The sequence below is a fragment of the Peromyscus maniculatus genome, chromosome 1, assembly GCF_049852395.1.
Source record: "Peromyscus maniculatus bairdii isolate BWxNUB_F1_BW_parent chromosome 1, HU_Pman_BW_mat_3.1, whole genome shotgun sequence".
Lineage (NCBI taxonomy): Eukaryota > Metazoa > Chordata > Mammalia > Rodentia > Cricetidae > Peromyscus > Peromyscus maniculatus.
The window spans coordinates 37848277-37863658 of NC_134852.1; the positions used below are offsets into that span (position 1 = coordinate 37848277).

The 15382-nt window shown below is 49.6% G+C and overlaps 2 protein-coding genes across 8 annotated transcripts; one reads left to right on the forward strand and one right to left on the reverse strand.

Moving 5' to 3' along the window:
- Positions 1-792: 792 nt before the first annotated feature.
- On the reverse strand, positions 793-8582 carry LOC102909107 (uncharacterized). Of its 2 annotated transcripts, XM_042273967.2 has the most exons (5): positions 7045-8582; positions 6447-6703; positions 4188-4334; positions 1219-1350; positions 793-998 (listed from the first exon to the last, which is right to left on the reverse strand). In XM_042273967.2, the coding sequence occupies exons 1-5, from the start codon at positions 7767-7769 to the stop codon at positions 931-933; spliced, it is 1329 nt and encodes a 442-aa protein (XP_042129901.1). In that variant the 5' UTR covers positions 7770-8582; the 3' UTR covers positions 793-930. The 2 variants fall into 2 exon arrangements, with proteins under 2 accessions (XP_042129901.1, XP_015860260.1); XM_016004774.3 differs by lacking the exon at positions 1219-1350.
- On the forward strand, positions 4915-15235 carry LOC102923023 (uncharacterized). 6 transcript variants are annotated; one of them, XM_076576487.1, is made up of 6 exons: positions 4916-6859; positions 6957-8043; positions 12579-12779; positions 13676-13822; positions 14300-14428; positions 14565-15235. In XM_076576487.1, the coding sequence occupies exons 2-6, from the start codon at positions 8016-8018 to the stop codon at positions 14804-14806; spliced, it is 747 nt and encodes a 248-aa protein (XP_076432602.1). In that variant the 5' UTR covers positions 4916-6859; positions 6957-8015; the 3' UTR covers positions 14807-15235. The 6 variants fall into 6 exon arrangements, with proteins under 6 accessions (XP_015860263.1, XP_076432602.1, XP_076432604.1 ...); XM_076576489.1 differs by having other exon boundaries at positions 6986-8043; XM_016004777.3 differs by having other exon boundaries at positions 4915-8043; positions 14589-15235.
- The last annotated feature ends 147 nt before the right edge of the window (positions 15236-15382 follow it).

Here is a 15382-nt window from a genome sequence, read left to right on the forward strand (position 1 = left end):
CCTATTCAGCAGCTGTCTATTGGCCCCACACCTCCCTCCCAGAGCCCTACGCTGAGCGGGATTGTGTTGAGGGCCTTTGGGAAGAAGAGTAGGGCTAGGGGAGAAGCTGCAGGAAAAGATGGGGGGTGAGTTGAGGACCTGAGCAGGATCTTCTCAGAAAAGGGGAGTTATTGATTATACAACTAAAGGTTGGAGCTGCGGAACAGTGAGGCACACCTTTAATCCTAGCACTCAGGCGACAGAGGCAGGCCAATCTTTATGAGTTCTAGGCCAGCCTGGTCAACATAGTGAGACCCTGTCTCAAAAACAAAAACCACAACAGAAATCAAAAGAACTAAAGGTTGAAGTTAAGACATGGGGTAAGTCAATAAACATTAAACACCATGTGGCACACACCTATAATCCCAGTACTCGGGGAGGCAGAGGCAGGCAGATCTCTGTGAATTTGAGGCCAGCCTGATCTACAGAGTGAGTTCCAGGACAGCCAGGGCTACACAGAGAAACCCTGTCTCAAAACAAAAACAAAAACAAAAACAAAAAAAAACAAAAAAGCACTGTGTATATGCCAAGGATCCTCACCGTAGTCTTTTTGCTGACCTTTGATGTTTTACCCCTGAGTCCCTTTTCTGTCCCTCTACTTAAGAATAGCCCCGAAATGGACAAGGTGTGTGTGTGTGTGTGTGTGTGTGTGTGTGTGTGTGTGTGTGTGTGTGTTGGGGGGGGGGTATGGCAGTTCCACAATGTGCTTTCAAAATACAAAGCCAAGTAATGAAATATTCTGGGCAGAAGATATTTTTCTTTAAAATGTAAGTTATTACTCTGGGTTGAGGGGAGTCAGAAGTTACATAACTCATGAGTATAGGGCTGGAGAGTGAGCTCGTCAGGCAGTTGACAGTCGTGAGAGTGGATCACTGGTTCATTTGTCATGGCCTAGGACCACCTGGCCTGGGCTGGCAGGATGGACCAGAAGTTCATGTAGTTCAGATAGGAGAAGAGACCTGAGAAAGGGCAGAGAAGACAGAGGTCAGTAGGCTAATAAATCCAGAATCAACTCCACTCTCATGCTGTCCCCAGCCCACCCCAAGCCTACGAGAATCCCTAACCCTGACTCCCAAGCCCAGCCCCACTGTCCCCGGCCCTGTGTGCAGCCTGACCCCCATTCCTAACATCCCCGCAGCAGCATCTGCACCACCGAGGCCACACCCGAGCCAGCCAGACCAATCATGAAGAAGAAGAAGACACTGATCCAGGCCAGGTAGAAGCTGCTCCCCATCGTGTAGGTCATGCCTTCCTGTAAGAACTCTCTGGCTTGCATCAGGTAGAACAGGACCCCCAGAATGATGCTGATCCCTGTGTAGCACAGACCAGGACCAGCTGTGAGCCCCACAGGCTTAGGCACACGGCTGCGGCGTTCCCACTATTGTGCTGGTTTCTTTAATCTCCCTACACAGCTGAAGATGACCTTGAACTCTTCCTGTCTTAGGCATCACATGCTCAGTGTGTGCAGTTTGGGGATGGAACCCTAGCCAAGTGCTCTACCAGCTGAGCTACACCCCAGCCCTCTTTTTTCTCTTCCTGTCTTCCTTCCCTTGGTTTCTCTCTCCACTTTCCATCCACTTCCCTTCTTCACTTCTTACCTTCCTTTTGGTTGTTGCCGTTTTGAAACGAGAGCTTGCTTTATAGCCCAGGCTAGCTCTGGACTTGTTATGTAGTTAAGGCTGGTGAACTAGCTGGTAACTTGCTCTAGCCTTCAAGTTGTACAACTGCAAGCATGTGCCCCCACATTGTCTCCAGTGTCGTTGATATCCAGACCCTGACCTCCCCCCACGGCCTCCTGACAGTACCTGATGTGAGACATTGGGCGATTTTGGAACTTGCAGGCCAGGCCTCTTCTCCCGCCTCTGCTCCTTACTTTGGAGCAGCCTCTAATGTACCTAAGCCTCAATAGTCTCATCTGTACAGTGGGTATAACCACCAACTGATCTGTGAGGGCCATCATGAGGGTGTGTGGTGATTGTAATGTATCCTGACCCATGGTAAACCTCAAAGACTAGGATAATTCTCATTATTATTGGCTCCTTAATGTTGGGATTCTGGAGCCACACACAGAGTTCAAACATTTTAGGTAATTTGAATCAACAAGAATGAAGCTACTTTGTGAAGTACAGGCGGTTGTGAGCTGCCTCGGGGGTCCGCGGGGGTTCTGGGAACAGTACTCTGGTCTTCTGCAGGAGTACTGTGTGCTCTTAACTTCCAGCTGTCTTTCCAGTCTCAACAACTGTATTTAGACAGTTAGAGGTGTGGTGCCTTCATCCCAGCAAGCAAGAGGCTGAAGCAGGAAGGTGGCTGGGATTCCTCAGCAGATTCCCGGCTAGAAACAAACAGACACACTGGTGATTCAGCTACAGACAAAGCAGACACCAGCCAGTGACCAGCAGACAGGAGCTGCGTGCTCTCTGTTCTCAGCCGTGCTGATCCTCCTCGGAAATGTTTTGTTCCACAACTGGAAGTTGTGGTCAGTTACTGCCAAGCACAGGCGGACCATGCCAGTCAACGCCAAATTAAAACGCCCTCAGCCTCTTGCCATCTGGGCACGGGTATGGACACAGACGTTCCAATCAGCGTGTCAGTTGTGAATCGCTTGGAGGTGATCACAGTAAGGGTTAACAAGCCAGCATCCAGTGCTGACCCTCTAAATCCCACTTCTCGTCCTCACACCTCAGCGTCCTGGGTGCTGGCCTTTTAGACCTGTGCCACCATGCATGACTTCTCCAAGGAGACCACCAGAGGACTACATATGCCTGGAGTCTTAGCTGTGTCCCTAACCTGTGTGCCTCCACAGATCCTGGGAGTTTGTCTGGAGGATATCCCTTCTCTACTGGGTAAGGAGGGACTTACAATGGAGGGTGGGGGAGGAAAGGGACGCTTGCCTAGCTAGTCAGATCAGATGAACCAACCTTGGGACTCAATGGGGTGACAAAGACAACAGAGTTAACCTTTTCTTTTCTTTTCTTTCTTTCCTTCCTTCCTTCCTTCCTTCCTTCCTTCCTTCCTTCCTTCCTTCCTTCCTTCCTTCCTTCCTTCCTTCTTTCTTTCTTTCTTTCTTTCTTTCTTTCTTTCTTTCTTTCTTTCTTTCTTTCTTTCTTTCTTTCTTTCTTTTTTTCAGAGCTGAGGACTGAACCCAGGGCCTTGCGCTTGACTTAGGCAAGTGCTCTACCACTGAGCTAAATCCCCAACCCCCAGAGTTAACATTTTCTAATTGAACACTCCCCACATCATCACATGACAGAAAAATTTTATCTGCAGTGGGCTGAGATGTAGCTCAGTTGGTAGAATGCTTGCCTAGCATGCACGAAGCCCTGGGTTCCATCTCCAGTACCACAGGAACTTGGTGTGCCAGCACACACCTGTTATCCCAGCCACAGGGAGGTGGGAACAGGAGGATCAGAAGTTCACAGACATTCTGGATATACTTGGCTGCATTTCTACGTAGATCAAGGTCAGCCTCAGCTACATGAGACCCAGTTAAAAACAGAAAAATGAAAATGTATCCTCACTCAAGAGATGAGCAAAGTATGACTTGGAGAGAAGAAGTAGCGTGAAGGAAATGCTCTTGGGAAGGTAGGACAGAACTACACATAGGGCTAGGTGTAAAGGCTGGAGTCCAGGCTGTGCTGGGGATGTGTTAGGTGGAAGATGTCCTGGGATGGGCTTGAAGAAGACGATGGAGTTGGGAATCCAACTTGGGATGAGTTTCCGAGGGATAAGTTGGAGTGTGGACTGAGAAGGAGGTGAAGCTAGGGCCTGGGAGTGAGTGAGGCTGACTTCTCAGAAGGGCAGGCTGGGCTGACCTTGAGACAGTCTCGGAGGGTAATGAGGCTTGAGGCCAAGTTGGGTGTTGAGATTTGTGAAGAGGCTGAGGACAGTAAGGAGTGTGGTCTGGGAAAAGATGGATTCGGGATGAGATGGGGATGGATGGAACAGGTGTCAGGAAGGAGGGGGTTGGATTTGCTGGCTATGGATGGTAGTTAGAGATGAGGCTGCTTTCAGGCCGGGATGCAACATGGTGGCTGCGATTTGTCAGGAGGTAGGGCTGGGGCTGAAGATGAGGATGGGGAGAGCTGAGTATAGAGAAAATGTGGCTGGCCTTTATAATGGGCACCCATGGGAAGCATCGTAGTACATGCCTGTCATGAGGCTGCAGATGAAGAGAAAGAAGTCCATCGAGGGCGTGTTGGTGCTGGAGAAGAATATGGTTCTGATGAGACCCATACACACACAGAAACTCATGATACCAGAGATGAGGAGGCAGGCCCAGGCCAGGTCCAGCAAGTCTGGGAAAAGAAGAGAATCAAGAGCGCCAAGCTTGTGCTGAGGAGATGGCTTCACAGTTAAGTGTGCCCCCTGCTGTCCTGGAGGACCTGAGTTCAATTCCTAGCACCTACTCTAGGTGGCTTACAACCACCTGTAACTTTAGTTTCAGGGAATATGATGCCTTTTTCTGGCTTCTGTGAGCACCTGCTCTAATGTACACAGACCCACACACATACCCACACAGACACATAAAGATTTTAAAACAGATGGCCATCGTAGGGCATCCCTCTAATCTCAGCTCTCGAGAAGCAGAAGAAGGCAGATTTCTGTGAGTTTGAGGCTAGCCTGATTTACATAGTAAGAACCTATATCCAATAAATAAATATTTAAAAGAAAAGTGATTGAGAAAGTGCCTAACATTAACCTCTTGGCCTCCAAATGCACACACACACACACACACACACACACACACACACACACACACACACTCACACATACTGACACATGCAGATACAGACAGACAGACATACACACTGACACATGCAGATACAGACATGCATACATTCAGACAGACAGTCAGGCAGGCAGATAAACACACACACACACACACTCTCTACTAGAACTCTACTAGAGGCCAGAGGAGGGCAGTAGATTACCTGGAACTGGAGTTACAAGTGGTTGTAAGCCACCTAGGATTGGTAAGGACCATTGCTGCGGGCCACAGGAATATCTCAAAAGAACTCAGCTGGTTATGGCAAAGTCATACCTGGAGGGATCAGGGAATTCCTCCAGAGGAAGCCAAATCCCAAGGAGTTTTTGGTGTTACTTGGCTTGTTATATATCAGCTGTCTTCTGTTATGAAAATCATGTGTGCCTTCATAGTTTTTCCAATTGAGTTTCCCCTAAGAAGGACTAACAGTGTAGACTGATCACTCTCTGGACATACACATTCCAGGTATTTGGAGAACAGCCTCAGGAAAGGCTTTCTCTGGAATCAGATATCTCCCTTGGCCACTTTCAAGGACTACAGGAAACACCACCCAGGTGGGCGCCCATTGTTAGTCCCAGGTGGACTAACAATGATAACAGCCCACATGCAAGTCTCCTGACTTACGGTAAATTCCACAAGGAGACACCGCCTAGGAGAGGTGGACATTAAGTAATAGCTTTATACAATTTAGCTCGGACCCTCCCTTTATATACCGGGACTTCCAGGGCACAAGACAGAGAAGAGAAAAGAGAATGGAAGAACTAGATGGGTAAGAACTTGAGAGGAACAAACTGAGATGGGGAAGAACTAGATTGAAGGGCTAAAAGAGAGGACTAGAGGAACGAGATGGAAGATGAGGAAGAGCCAGATGGGGAAGAACCAGATGAGCGAGAAGGAGATGGGAGAGGAGCTGATGGGGAAAGAACTAGATGGATGAGAACCTAGAAGGGACAGAACTAGATGAAGGATTTAAGATAGAACCTTGAGGGGACAGTAGACAAATATAGAGAAATTAGGCAAGAAAGGAGCTAGACATGAGAACAGAACTGAAGCTGTGTATAAAGGATGTTATGCCAGAGGAATTAAAGCAAGTGGACGATAGAGCTCGGTGTGCTGAGATTCTATTTCCTGAAAATTGTCCTCGCCGTTAGTAGTTCTCTCTCCTGAGCCCCTGGGATATATACTATTGAGGCTGGTTCCTCTAATATTATACAAGACCAAGAAAATGAATTCTTTGCTTTGCTGCAACTGATGCTGATTCACTGAAGAGGAAATAAACCTCCCCAAGTTGCTTTTGGTTAGAGTGCTTCATCCCTGTATTTGAAACCCCTACTAAGATGAGTCCTGAAAAAAGACAGCTGAAGCCGTCTTCTGGCTTCCACACACACTTGCACCTGCACACTTACACATGCACACACAAACCAACATTGAGCTCTAAAAACTGGCTATTGGATGCATCAGACCCGGTATGTGAGACAGACTTCTTGGTCAGTGACATCAGGCTCTTGGGCATGAAGAAGGTGTGAGGCATCAAGGAGTAACCTAAGGAGGGGAGAAACTATTCCTTGAGCTTCTCTGAGACAAAGAGAATACCTGAGTCTCGCAGGGGTGGGAACAGGGCCAACCTTAAAAGCATTCTTACCATAGTCATTCATGCAGGAGATGTCAGGGCAGCCCATGAAGAAGGTGGTGTCAATGGGGATGGTCTTGGGGCCAGTGGGGTCCCCTGAGGGCACTAGAGGCACTTGGAAGCGGATCCAGGGCTGCCAGAAGGCAATGAAGTTGAGCATCAGCATGCCGACCACAGTCAGTACCAGGCTAAGGTACTGGCTGATCTTCTTGGCTTCCAGCAGCAGCATCCAGCCCATGCGCAGCAGTGGCCAGTGTTTGCTCTGAGTCCTGTGACAGATCATGTGACCAGTATCAGCAGAAAGTCCATGTACCCTGCCCAGCCACCCCACAACCATCTTCAGATCCCATCTGAGAAGCCAGGCATGGTGGCACATGCCTTTAATCTCTGCACAGAAGACAGAGGAAGGAGGGTCTGAGTTCAAGGTCAGCTTGGTCTACATAGAGAGACCCTATCCCAACAAAACAAAACACCAGAACTCATCTACCTTGCATCTGCTCAGATCCCTTCTGTCTCACTCAGGTCCCCTCTAGCCTGTGCTGTACCTCCAGTTTCAAATGCAGGTACAGCTCCAGGCTTGACTGTGGCCCCCCGCGCCTCCTCGACTCACCTATTGGAGCCCATTGCAGTAGAAAGGCTTGCCAGTTTGGAGAAACTGCCTACAGCGCTCTGACTGGATAGAGACCTGTGTAAGTGTTCTCTTAAACTATCCTTGGAGTCCCCGACGAAGGACTCAAAGCTCTCGATGCTGGCGTCTGGGCTGCAGGTTATGGATGGGGGGACGTCCACACTGGACCGTTTTTGTTTTCTGTTGAGTTGGTGTGACTGGATCAAGGAGAGGGGGCTGTCAGTGTTGGTTTGTAAGCTGTGGATTTCTGACTGGACATTGCTCAGGGTATGAGAGTTTCGGATGTTGAGTCGGTGATTATGGTAAAGGGAAAAGCTCTCTCTGGAACTGGGAGAGTGATTGTAGCCAACAGATTGTATACGTTGTGTATTGGGCTGGGAACCCTGAGAAGGGGTCTCTTGAGTGCTAAGCCTTTGAGGGAGAATGGTGGATGGGGGAGAAGCTTTGGTGCTGAGCCTCCAAGGAAGGAAGGTGGATGCTGGCGGTTCCTGGATTCTCACCCTGCGGTGAGGTATGGATGTTGATGGCTCCTGGCCGTTGAGTCCTTGAGTATGGATGATGGGCGCAGGTGCTTGTATGTTGATCTGATGACCTTGGGTGGCATCTGGGAGGTTGGAGGTCCCTTTCAGAGAGTCTTGGGTTTCATTTTTTCTGCTGTAGGGAGCTGCTGCCCTCTTGCTCTGGAGGCCAGAGGAGTGCCGGTCCATGTGGAGAAAGAAGATGGGGCTGGCCCCCGAGTGTGCTCAGCTCGCACCAGCCTCTGCTTCCAGGCACTCCCATGGCATCCTGGACACCTGTAGGTCTGACTCTGAAGTTATGTGTCCCTCTGTCTGTGGCTCCTGCTGTCTGTCTCTCTGTCCCCAGACAGTTATTCAGGGGTCTTGGCTGGGCAGCAGCTGGGGTGGGGTGGATTCTATGACAGTTGGAGGGGCTCCAAGAGGCTGTGGCTGGCCATGGCCTCGGACTCCACCGTAGACCTTCGTGAGTGACCTGGGTGTCTGGGCTGGGTCAGGGGGACTCGATGGAGTCTGGATTGGGTAGGACAGGGTGATGCTGGGTTAGCGGAGGTCTGGGCTAGACCTGGCTAGGATCGGGGCCAGGCAGGACTGAGAGTCAGGGCAGCGTGTGTGAGATGAATTCCGGTTTCTAGAAGATCTGAACTTACAATTCCTTCCACCTACTCGTGCCTTTCCCTCAGTTCCCAGGCCCGCTCTGAGCCAGCTTCTGTCTCTTGTTCCTTTCTCTGCCTCTGTGTCTCACTTTGTTCCCCTTTCTTTCTCCTCTGGCTCTCTTTCCCTTCATCCTCTCCCGAGACCTCACAGACAACCGAATCTGCTCCTTGCTCCTGAAGACTTCAGATCTGGGGTCAGGCGGGGAGGAAGACCCAGCCACAGCTTAGCAAGGCGTCCCACACAGGGAGAAGGACTTTTGAAATCCTCTTCCCCAGCTGGTATGAAGGTGCATGCCTGCAGTCCCAGCACTTAGAGGCAGGAGGATTGCATTGAATTGGAGCCCATCTTGGTCTACTGAGTGAGAGGCTATCTCAACATAACAACAACAAAGACAGCAGTGGAAAACCTTCCGCTCCTTCCCCTACTTCCCTTTGATGGACTTCAGAGGAAAAACCACTCACAAACTTTATGTCTATTATACAAACACCCATGTTATTAGATTTTATTTTTATATCTGTTTGTTTTAAGGTTCGTTTATATTTTCTTTTTCTAAAAAAATTTATTTATTAATGTACATTTGTGTTTTGCTTGCATGTATGTCTTATGTGAACCGGAGTTACAGACAGTTGTGAGCTGCCATGTGGGTGCTTGTAAGTGAACCTGGGTCCTCTGGAAGGGCAGCCAGTGTTCTTAACTGCTGAGCCATCTCTCCAGACCCTATTTATATTTTCTTATGTGTATGTGTGAGTGCCTGTGTGTTTGTATGTGCGCCATGTGCATGCAGTACCTGTAGAGGCCAGAAGAGGGTGTCAGATTCTCTGGATCTGCACTGATAAGCAGTTGTGAGCCTCCTGGCTGAGAGCGCTGAGAGCCGAACCTTTGTCCATTGCAAGAGTAGTAAGTGCTCTTAACTGCTGAGCCAACTCTCCAGCTCCACATTTATTTACTTATTTATCACATCTATTTATTTATTTATCTATGTGTGTGTGTGTGTGTGTGTGTGTGTGTGTGTGTGTGTGTGTGTACCACAGAGAGTGTGTGGAGGTCAGAGGACAACTTCTAAGGATCAATTTTCTCCTTCCACCATGTGGATTGTAGGGACTGGGCTCAGGTTATTGGCCTCGGTGGGGAAAACCTCCACCTTGTTGAGTGCTACCTTGTTGGCCCCGACTGATTGATTGATTGATTGATTGTCCTGTTGTTTAGCCCTGGCTGGCCCTAAATCCACTATGTAGACTAGGTTGGCTTCAAATTTATAACAATCCTCCTGCATCAACTTCTCAAGTGCTGAGATCACAGACAGGTGACACCATGCCAAGCTTGATCATATTTCAGTGATTATGTAAATACTGAGGAGCCAGGTGCTATTCTTTTGTTTGCTTGTTGTTTTGAGCCAGAGTCTCTCTACATAGCCCTGGCTGGCCTGGAACTCACTATGTAGACCAGGCTGGCTTTGAACTCACAGAGATCTGCCTGCCTCCACCTCCCGAGTATTGGAATTAAAGGCGTGCACCACTATGCCTGGCCTTAGTAGATGTTAATTTTTTTATTTTTAAAAGTCAAAGGTGAATTTTGAGATGTGTCTGACTGTACGATGCATTCCAATTTTAAGGGTGCTAAAACTACATCTTCGAGCCAGACTTGGTAATCCTGGCACTTAGGCAGAGGCAGGAAGATCACTTTGAGTTCAAGGCCATTCTGATATGCATAGTGAGTTCTAGGTAGGCCAAAATTATGTGGTAGACCCTGTCTCAACACCAAAATCTAAGAGAAATTTGCATTCTAAAATAGCACAAAATGTGGTATATCCCATTGTTGAGATACTTTTTTGCCTACTGGAACCAAATTTCAAAATGAAATTTAAATGAGCTCATGAATGGATGAATGTGTGCATGAACAGATGTGTGCATTAATGGGACCAGAAATGGTAACTCCTTTCTCATCCTTTGTAAAAGAGAACAATGTAGTTTTCAGAAGAACTTAGGCACAGAGTCCTAGGACTCAGAGAAGAGCTTGGTGGCCAACTGATCACTCCTCAGCTGGTCTGGATTCAGGCTGGCCTGACCTTTTTGGAGTGGATCACACACCCAGATCAAATGTGATAAATGCCATGAGAGTTGAAATAATCTAGATGGTTTAAATCCTAAACACATGCTGGGCTAGCCGGTGTACTCCTGAATACCAGGACTAAGTATGCTGAAGCAGAAGGATCTCCAGAATGTCAAAGTGAGTCTGCTCTACATAGTGAGTTCCAGACCAATATTGAAATCCTATTTAAACACAAACAAACAAACAAACAACAAACACAAACAGAACAAAACAAAATCCAGGTCAGTAAGCTGGCTCAGCAGGTAAATGCACTTGGTGCCAAGCCTGAGGACCTGAGTTTGGTTGATGATTGGAACCCACATGATGGAAAGAGAGAGCTGACTCCCTTAGGTTTTTTCCTGACCTCTAGACGTATTCTACGGTACTCATGTTCTCCCTTCCTAATTACACAAATAAAGAAATAAATGTAAAAAGAAACAAACACACAAACAAACCCTCAGACCAAAACCACAAAGACAAGGCTGGAGCCATAGCTCAGTAGAGTATTCATTTAGCATAAAGTCCTGGGTTGCATCCCAGCCTGGCATAAACTAGGCATTGCCTGTCATCCCTGGGGACAGATCAGAAGTATAAGATGATCCTAAGGTACATATCAAAGTTAGCCCAGCCTGAGCTTATGTGAGATCCTTTCTCAAGAAACAGCAACCAGAAAATGCCACACACACCTCCAGAAGCCCCATTAAGAGTTCATCTTAGGAGCTGGATATGGTGGTGGCACACACCATTGATCCCAGCACTTGGGAGGCAGAGGCAGGGGGATCTCTGTGAGTTCCAGGTCAGACTGGTCTACAGAGTAAATTCAGACCAGTCAGACCTACATAGGGAAACTTAGTCTCAAAAAAATTAAAAAATCAAGAGTTCAGCCTGGGTTCTGTTATAGAAAAGGAGGAATACATATCCTTTGCTACCTACTTACTGTGTGCCTGCTGCATGTTTCAGACGTATCCCCTCCTGTTGGACATCTAGATTATTTCAACTCTCATGGCATTTATCACATTTGATCTGGGTGTGTGATCCACTCCAAGAAGGTCAGGCCAGCCTGAATCCAGACCAGCTGAGGAGTGATCAGTTGGCCACCAAGCTCTTCTCTGAGTCCTAGGACTCTGTGCCTAAGTTCTTCTGAAAACTACATTGTTCTCTTTTACAAAGGATGAGAAAGGAGTTACCATTTCTGGTCCCATTAATGCACACATCTGTTCATGAACACATTCATCCATTCATGAGCTCATTCATGCACTCATTCATTTATGTATCCACTCATGCATTTGTTTCCATTAATTAATTCATGTGTCCACTTACACATTCGCTCATGTGTGCATTCGTGGATGCATACATCCATTCATACATTCGTTTATTTACTCCTTTTATTTAACAAGCACCACAGCCTCTCTGCTAAGTGATGGGAGTACACAGGAGAACCTGTTTCAGAGGATTGGTGAGGGAGAAACAATTAGCAAGTGATTCATTGTCAATCTGGGATTTGTCAGTGAAGGAGATGAACCTCACACCATGGAGACATCTAACAGATTGACTGACCAGGAACAGAGGGCTCTGGGGACTGAGTACGGGCTGAGCTCAGGGAAGGAGATGGAAAGAAGAGAAATTGAAGGGTAGGTGGTTGTGGAAGGCCAGGCAAAAGTGAGCAATGGAGGCTGGGGCAGTGGCTCACTCAGGAGAGTGCAGGCAGGGCTTGCCATAGCCCCAGATTCCACCCCAGCACCACATAAACCTGAAGGGTTGGTGCACACCTGCTATCCTAGTACTTGGGTGGTGGAGGAAGAAGGATCAGGAGTTCAGGGTGGTCCTTGGCTCTCTAGTGGGTTAGAAGCCAGCTTGGGCAACACGAAACCTTGTCGCAAAACCCAAATCCAAACCCATGAAATTGTCCCAAGGGCAGGCACGCGGCTGCATTGAGGCCCCTGGGTCGGGCAGCTCTTGGAGGTAGGAGAAGCCCCTTGGAGACACACAAGGAACAGGGGAGCGGACTTGAGGTGGGACTTGGTGAATGTGTGGTGGTCCGGCGTTGAGTTGGGGTTAGCACGGGGTAGTAATGCATCCAAAGAGGCCAGTGTGAATGGAAGGAGTTGAAGTGGTGTTGGAGGTGAACTGGGAACAGCTTCCACAGGAGGTGGTGGGAGGTGGGAGGCTGAAGGGAAAGTGGGATGAGGCTAGAGGTTGGTATGCATCGAGGTAGTGGAGGAAGACCCAGGTCCCCAGAACTTTCTCCCTCCCCAGGTGACCTGTTCTGTTCCTGGGAGGAGGACCGAAAGTTGGTCCTGCGTGGCTGGTCCCTCGTCTTCATCTCCCTGGCAACCTTGTTGGTGTTCAGCATGGTGGATGGGCAGATGGCCTATGTGCAAGGTCCGTACACTGGCTTCATCGGCCTCTGGATTGACTGCAGGAGGCACAAGTGTGCCAACGCGGGCCAAGTCACTGGTCAGTCGCATAGGCTGTGGGTCTTACTCATGGGTCAGGAGTCTCCCTGGGGGAGTAGCTTAGGGCTCATGTGGGAGCGTCGTTGTTGCTGGAGGGTAACTCTGAGTGGCAGTAGAGTTGTTTTAGAATTTCCAGGAAGTGATTTTGGTGATGTGAGTGGAAGTAGTGATTTTTCATTTTCATTTTTTGGGGGTGCTGAAGCTAGAACCCAGGGCCTTGCACACACTCCACAGGGGTTCTACTACTGAGCCATGCCCCCGCTGCTCACTGAGAGATTCCAGACAGGTGCTGAGCTACTTCTCATCATCTGTCTTGTTTGAGACGGGGTCTCATGTAGCCCTGGCTAGCCTCCAACTCAATGTGTAGCTGTGGATAACCTTGAATTTCGGATCCTCCTCCCAAGTGTTGGAATTACAGGTAAGTGCCACCAGCACCCAGTTTACCACAGTGCTGGGGATGGAATGCAGGGCTTCGAACATGCTAGGCAAGCATTCCACCAATGACGCAACATCCTCAGAACCCCTAGACTTCTTTTACTTTGTGTTTTGAGACAGATAAGGTCTAGGTCTCACTAAACTGCTCAGGCAGGTGTTGAAACGGCACTCCTCCCCAGCCACCGGAGTACCTAGGATGACAATGTGCGCCACCAGACCCTGTATTGGGGGTAATTTACAGATTCATGGGGCTCCTTATGGTGTGAGAGGGAATGATGTGTGTGTGTGTGTGTGAGAGAGAGAGAGAGAGAGAGAGAGAGAGAGAGAGAGAGAGAGAGAGAGAGAATGTATACGCGTTGTTCGTGTGTGTGTGTGTGTGTGTGTGTGTGTGTGTGTGTGTGTGTGCGCGCGCGCGCGTGTACCTGGGCTAACTGTGGCTGTCTCTCCATCTCTCCTCCCCAGTTTACATTCACATGAGCAAGGGCTTCATGTTTCTGGCCCTGGCACTGTGCCTCATTCTCCTGCCCACCATGTTCCTCTCCTTCCGACCAGTCTGCCGCCGCTTGAACAAGATTGACTACATCTTCAGTTTCTTCAGCACTGGCATCGGTAAGTGTCGGTGAGGACAGGGATGCTTGGGGAGCCCCCACCCCGCCTCACAGCCTCCTTCTGCCCAGAGGTGTGGCTAGACTTCCAATTCTGTTGCTCTGGGGGACAGGGGTATCTCTGTGTCTGTCTTGGGCTTTCTCGTAGCTCAGGCTGGCCTTGACTCATCTGTAGTCCATGATGGCCTTGAATGAATATATATATATAATTCTCTTGCCTCAGCACCCTGGATAGCTAGGATTAAGGGCCTATGCACACCAGTCATGGCTGATGGCTTTGTTTCCCCTTTTCCCTTTCCCTCTCTCCAAGTATGTTTCAATTTGTCGTGTGTGTGTGTGTGTGTGTGTGTGTGTGTGTGTGTGTACAAATGTGTGTCTACTTAGTGTGGCAGGTCAGGGAGGTTGTCTTTGTGTCTGTCCTCTTCCTGGGAGGGGTCCCCTGTCTAGCTTCCTGCCCTTCTCTGGCCCCATCCCGACGCAGGGCTCCTGATTCTCCTCAGCCTGATGCTCTTTGTCATCAACTGCAATAGGCTGCCCCTGAGGCCACAGGTATCCTACCTGCTGGTCTTCTACCTGTGCTGGTGCGCCAGCGTCCTGATGCTGTGGGCCGGTGAGGGGCCTTGGACGGAACGGTGGGGCTTGGGCAGGGCAAGGGCGGAGCCCAGGAAAGGAGGCCAGCCTCCACGGCCAGGGTGGGGCCTGGTGTGGGGCTCAGAGTCGAATATCCACCGGGTCCCTCCTCATAGGAACTCTATCCTTCCTCAACCAAGTGCGGAGGGGGAGCTACAGTTCGCCTATCATGGAGCGGAGGGTCAGCTACTTCCGTTGGGCCTTGAGACACCAATCCCAGCAGCAGTCCAATTTGGACCAGAGCTCGGAGTCCATCCAGAAGCAGTCTGCTGCAACTTCTCAGGACACTGCGAAGTCCCGGCAGCCAGATGCCTCCACCTCTGTCCCTGTGACTCCGTCACCATCAGACCTCCCTTGAGGTTACACGCTTCCCATGAGAGCGGGCAGCACCCTCGGGAGACAGGTGGCAAGCCCCGCTCCCCCGCGCAAGGACCCACCCCTTGCGGTCTGAGTCTTGGCGAGGAAACCACTCTGGAAGTCCTCCAATACTTTCGGCTGTGGCTATGTCCCTCTGAGCAGCCTGGTCCCTGGTCCCAAGCAGCCAGAGCGCGGTGGGATGATCGCCCCACAGGCCACGCCCCTAAGCTGCTCTCCTACCTTTGGTCCAGCCCCACCCACCCAAGGAATCCCCTCCAGGGGCCCCAGGCGGACACTCTGCAGCCCAGCCTTGGGGACGGTCCCCACCCTTCTGTGGACGGAACCCTCCCCAGAAAGTCAAGGCTTGATACAACATCCCGCCCCCTTCCTAGCTTCCCCGACTCAATAAAACCAGGTCGGCAGTCCAAAATTCTCAGTGTCAGACTGCTTGTTATCTCTCCAGCTAGGGTCAAGCCTAGCTGGAGCCGACTTTCCTGACATCTCTAACTTTGCATTTGAGATCTGAGCCTTTTCCTTGCCAGGGTGGACTCAGGTGGCATCTCTGACTTGGTCTGAG

Excerpts from the sequence above, each read along its gene's own strand:
- LOC102909107 (XM_042273967.2), bottom strand. The coding sequence starts at position 7,769 with ATGGACCGGCACTCCTCTGGCCTCCAGAGCAAGAGGGCAGCAGCTCCC. Across the intron at positions 4,335-6,446 it reads CTCCTGCATGAATGACTATG|ACTTGCTGGACCTGGCCTGG; the intron begins GTAAGAATGCTT and ends TTCTTTTCCCAG. Across the intron at positions 999-1,218 it reads CTTCTTCTTCTTCATGATTG|GTCTCTTCTCCTATCTGAAC; the intron begins GTCTGGCTGGCT and ends GCCCTTTCTCAG.
- LOC102923023 (XM_016004776.3), top strand. The coding sequence starts at position 8,016 with ATGGCCTCGGACTCCACCGTAGACCTTC. Across the intron at positions 13,823-14,299 it reads TTTCTTCAGCACTGGCATCG|GGCTCCTGATTCTCCTCAGC; the intron begins GTAAGTGTCGGT and ends ATCCCGACGCAG. Across the intron at positions 14,429-14,564 it reads CGTCCTGATGCTGTGGGCCG|GAACTCTATCCTTCCTCAAC; the intron begins GTGAGGGGCCTT and ends CCCTCCTCATAG.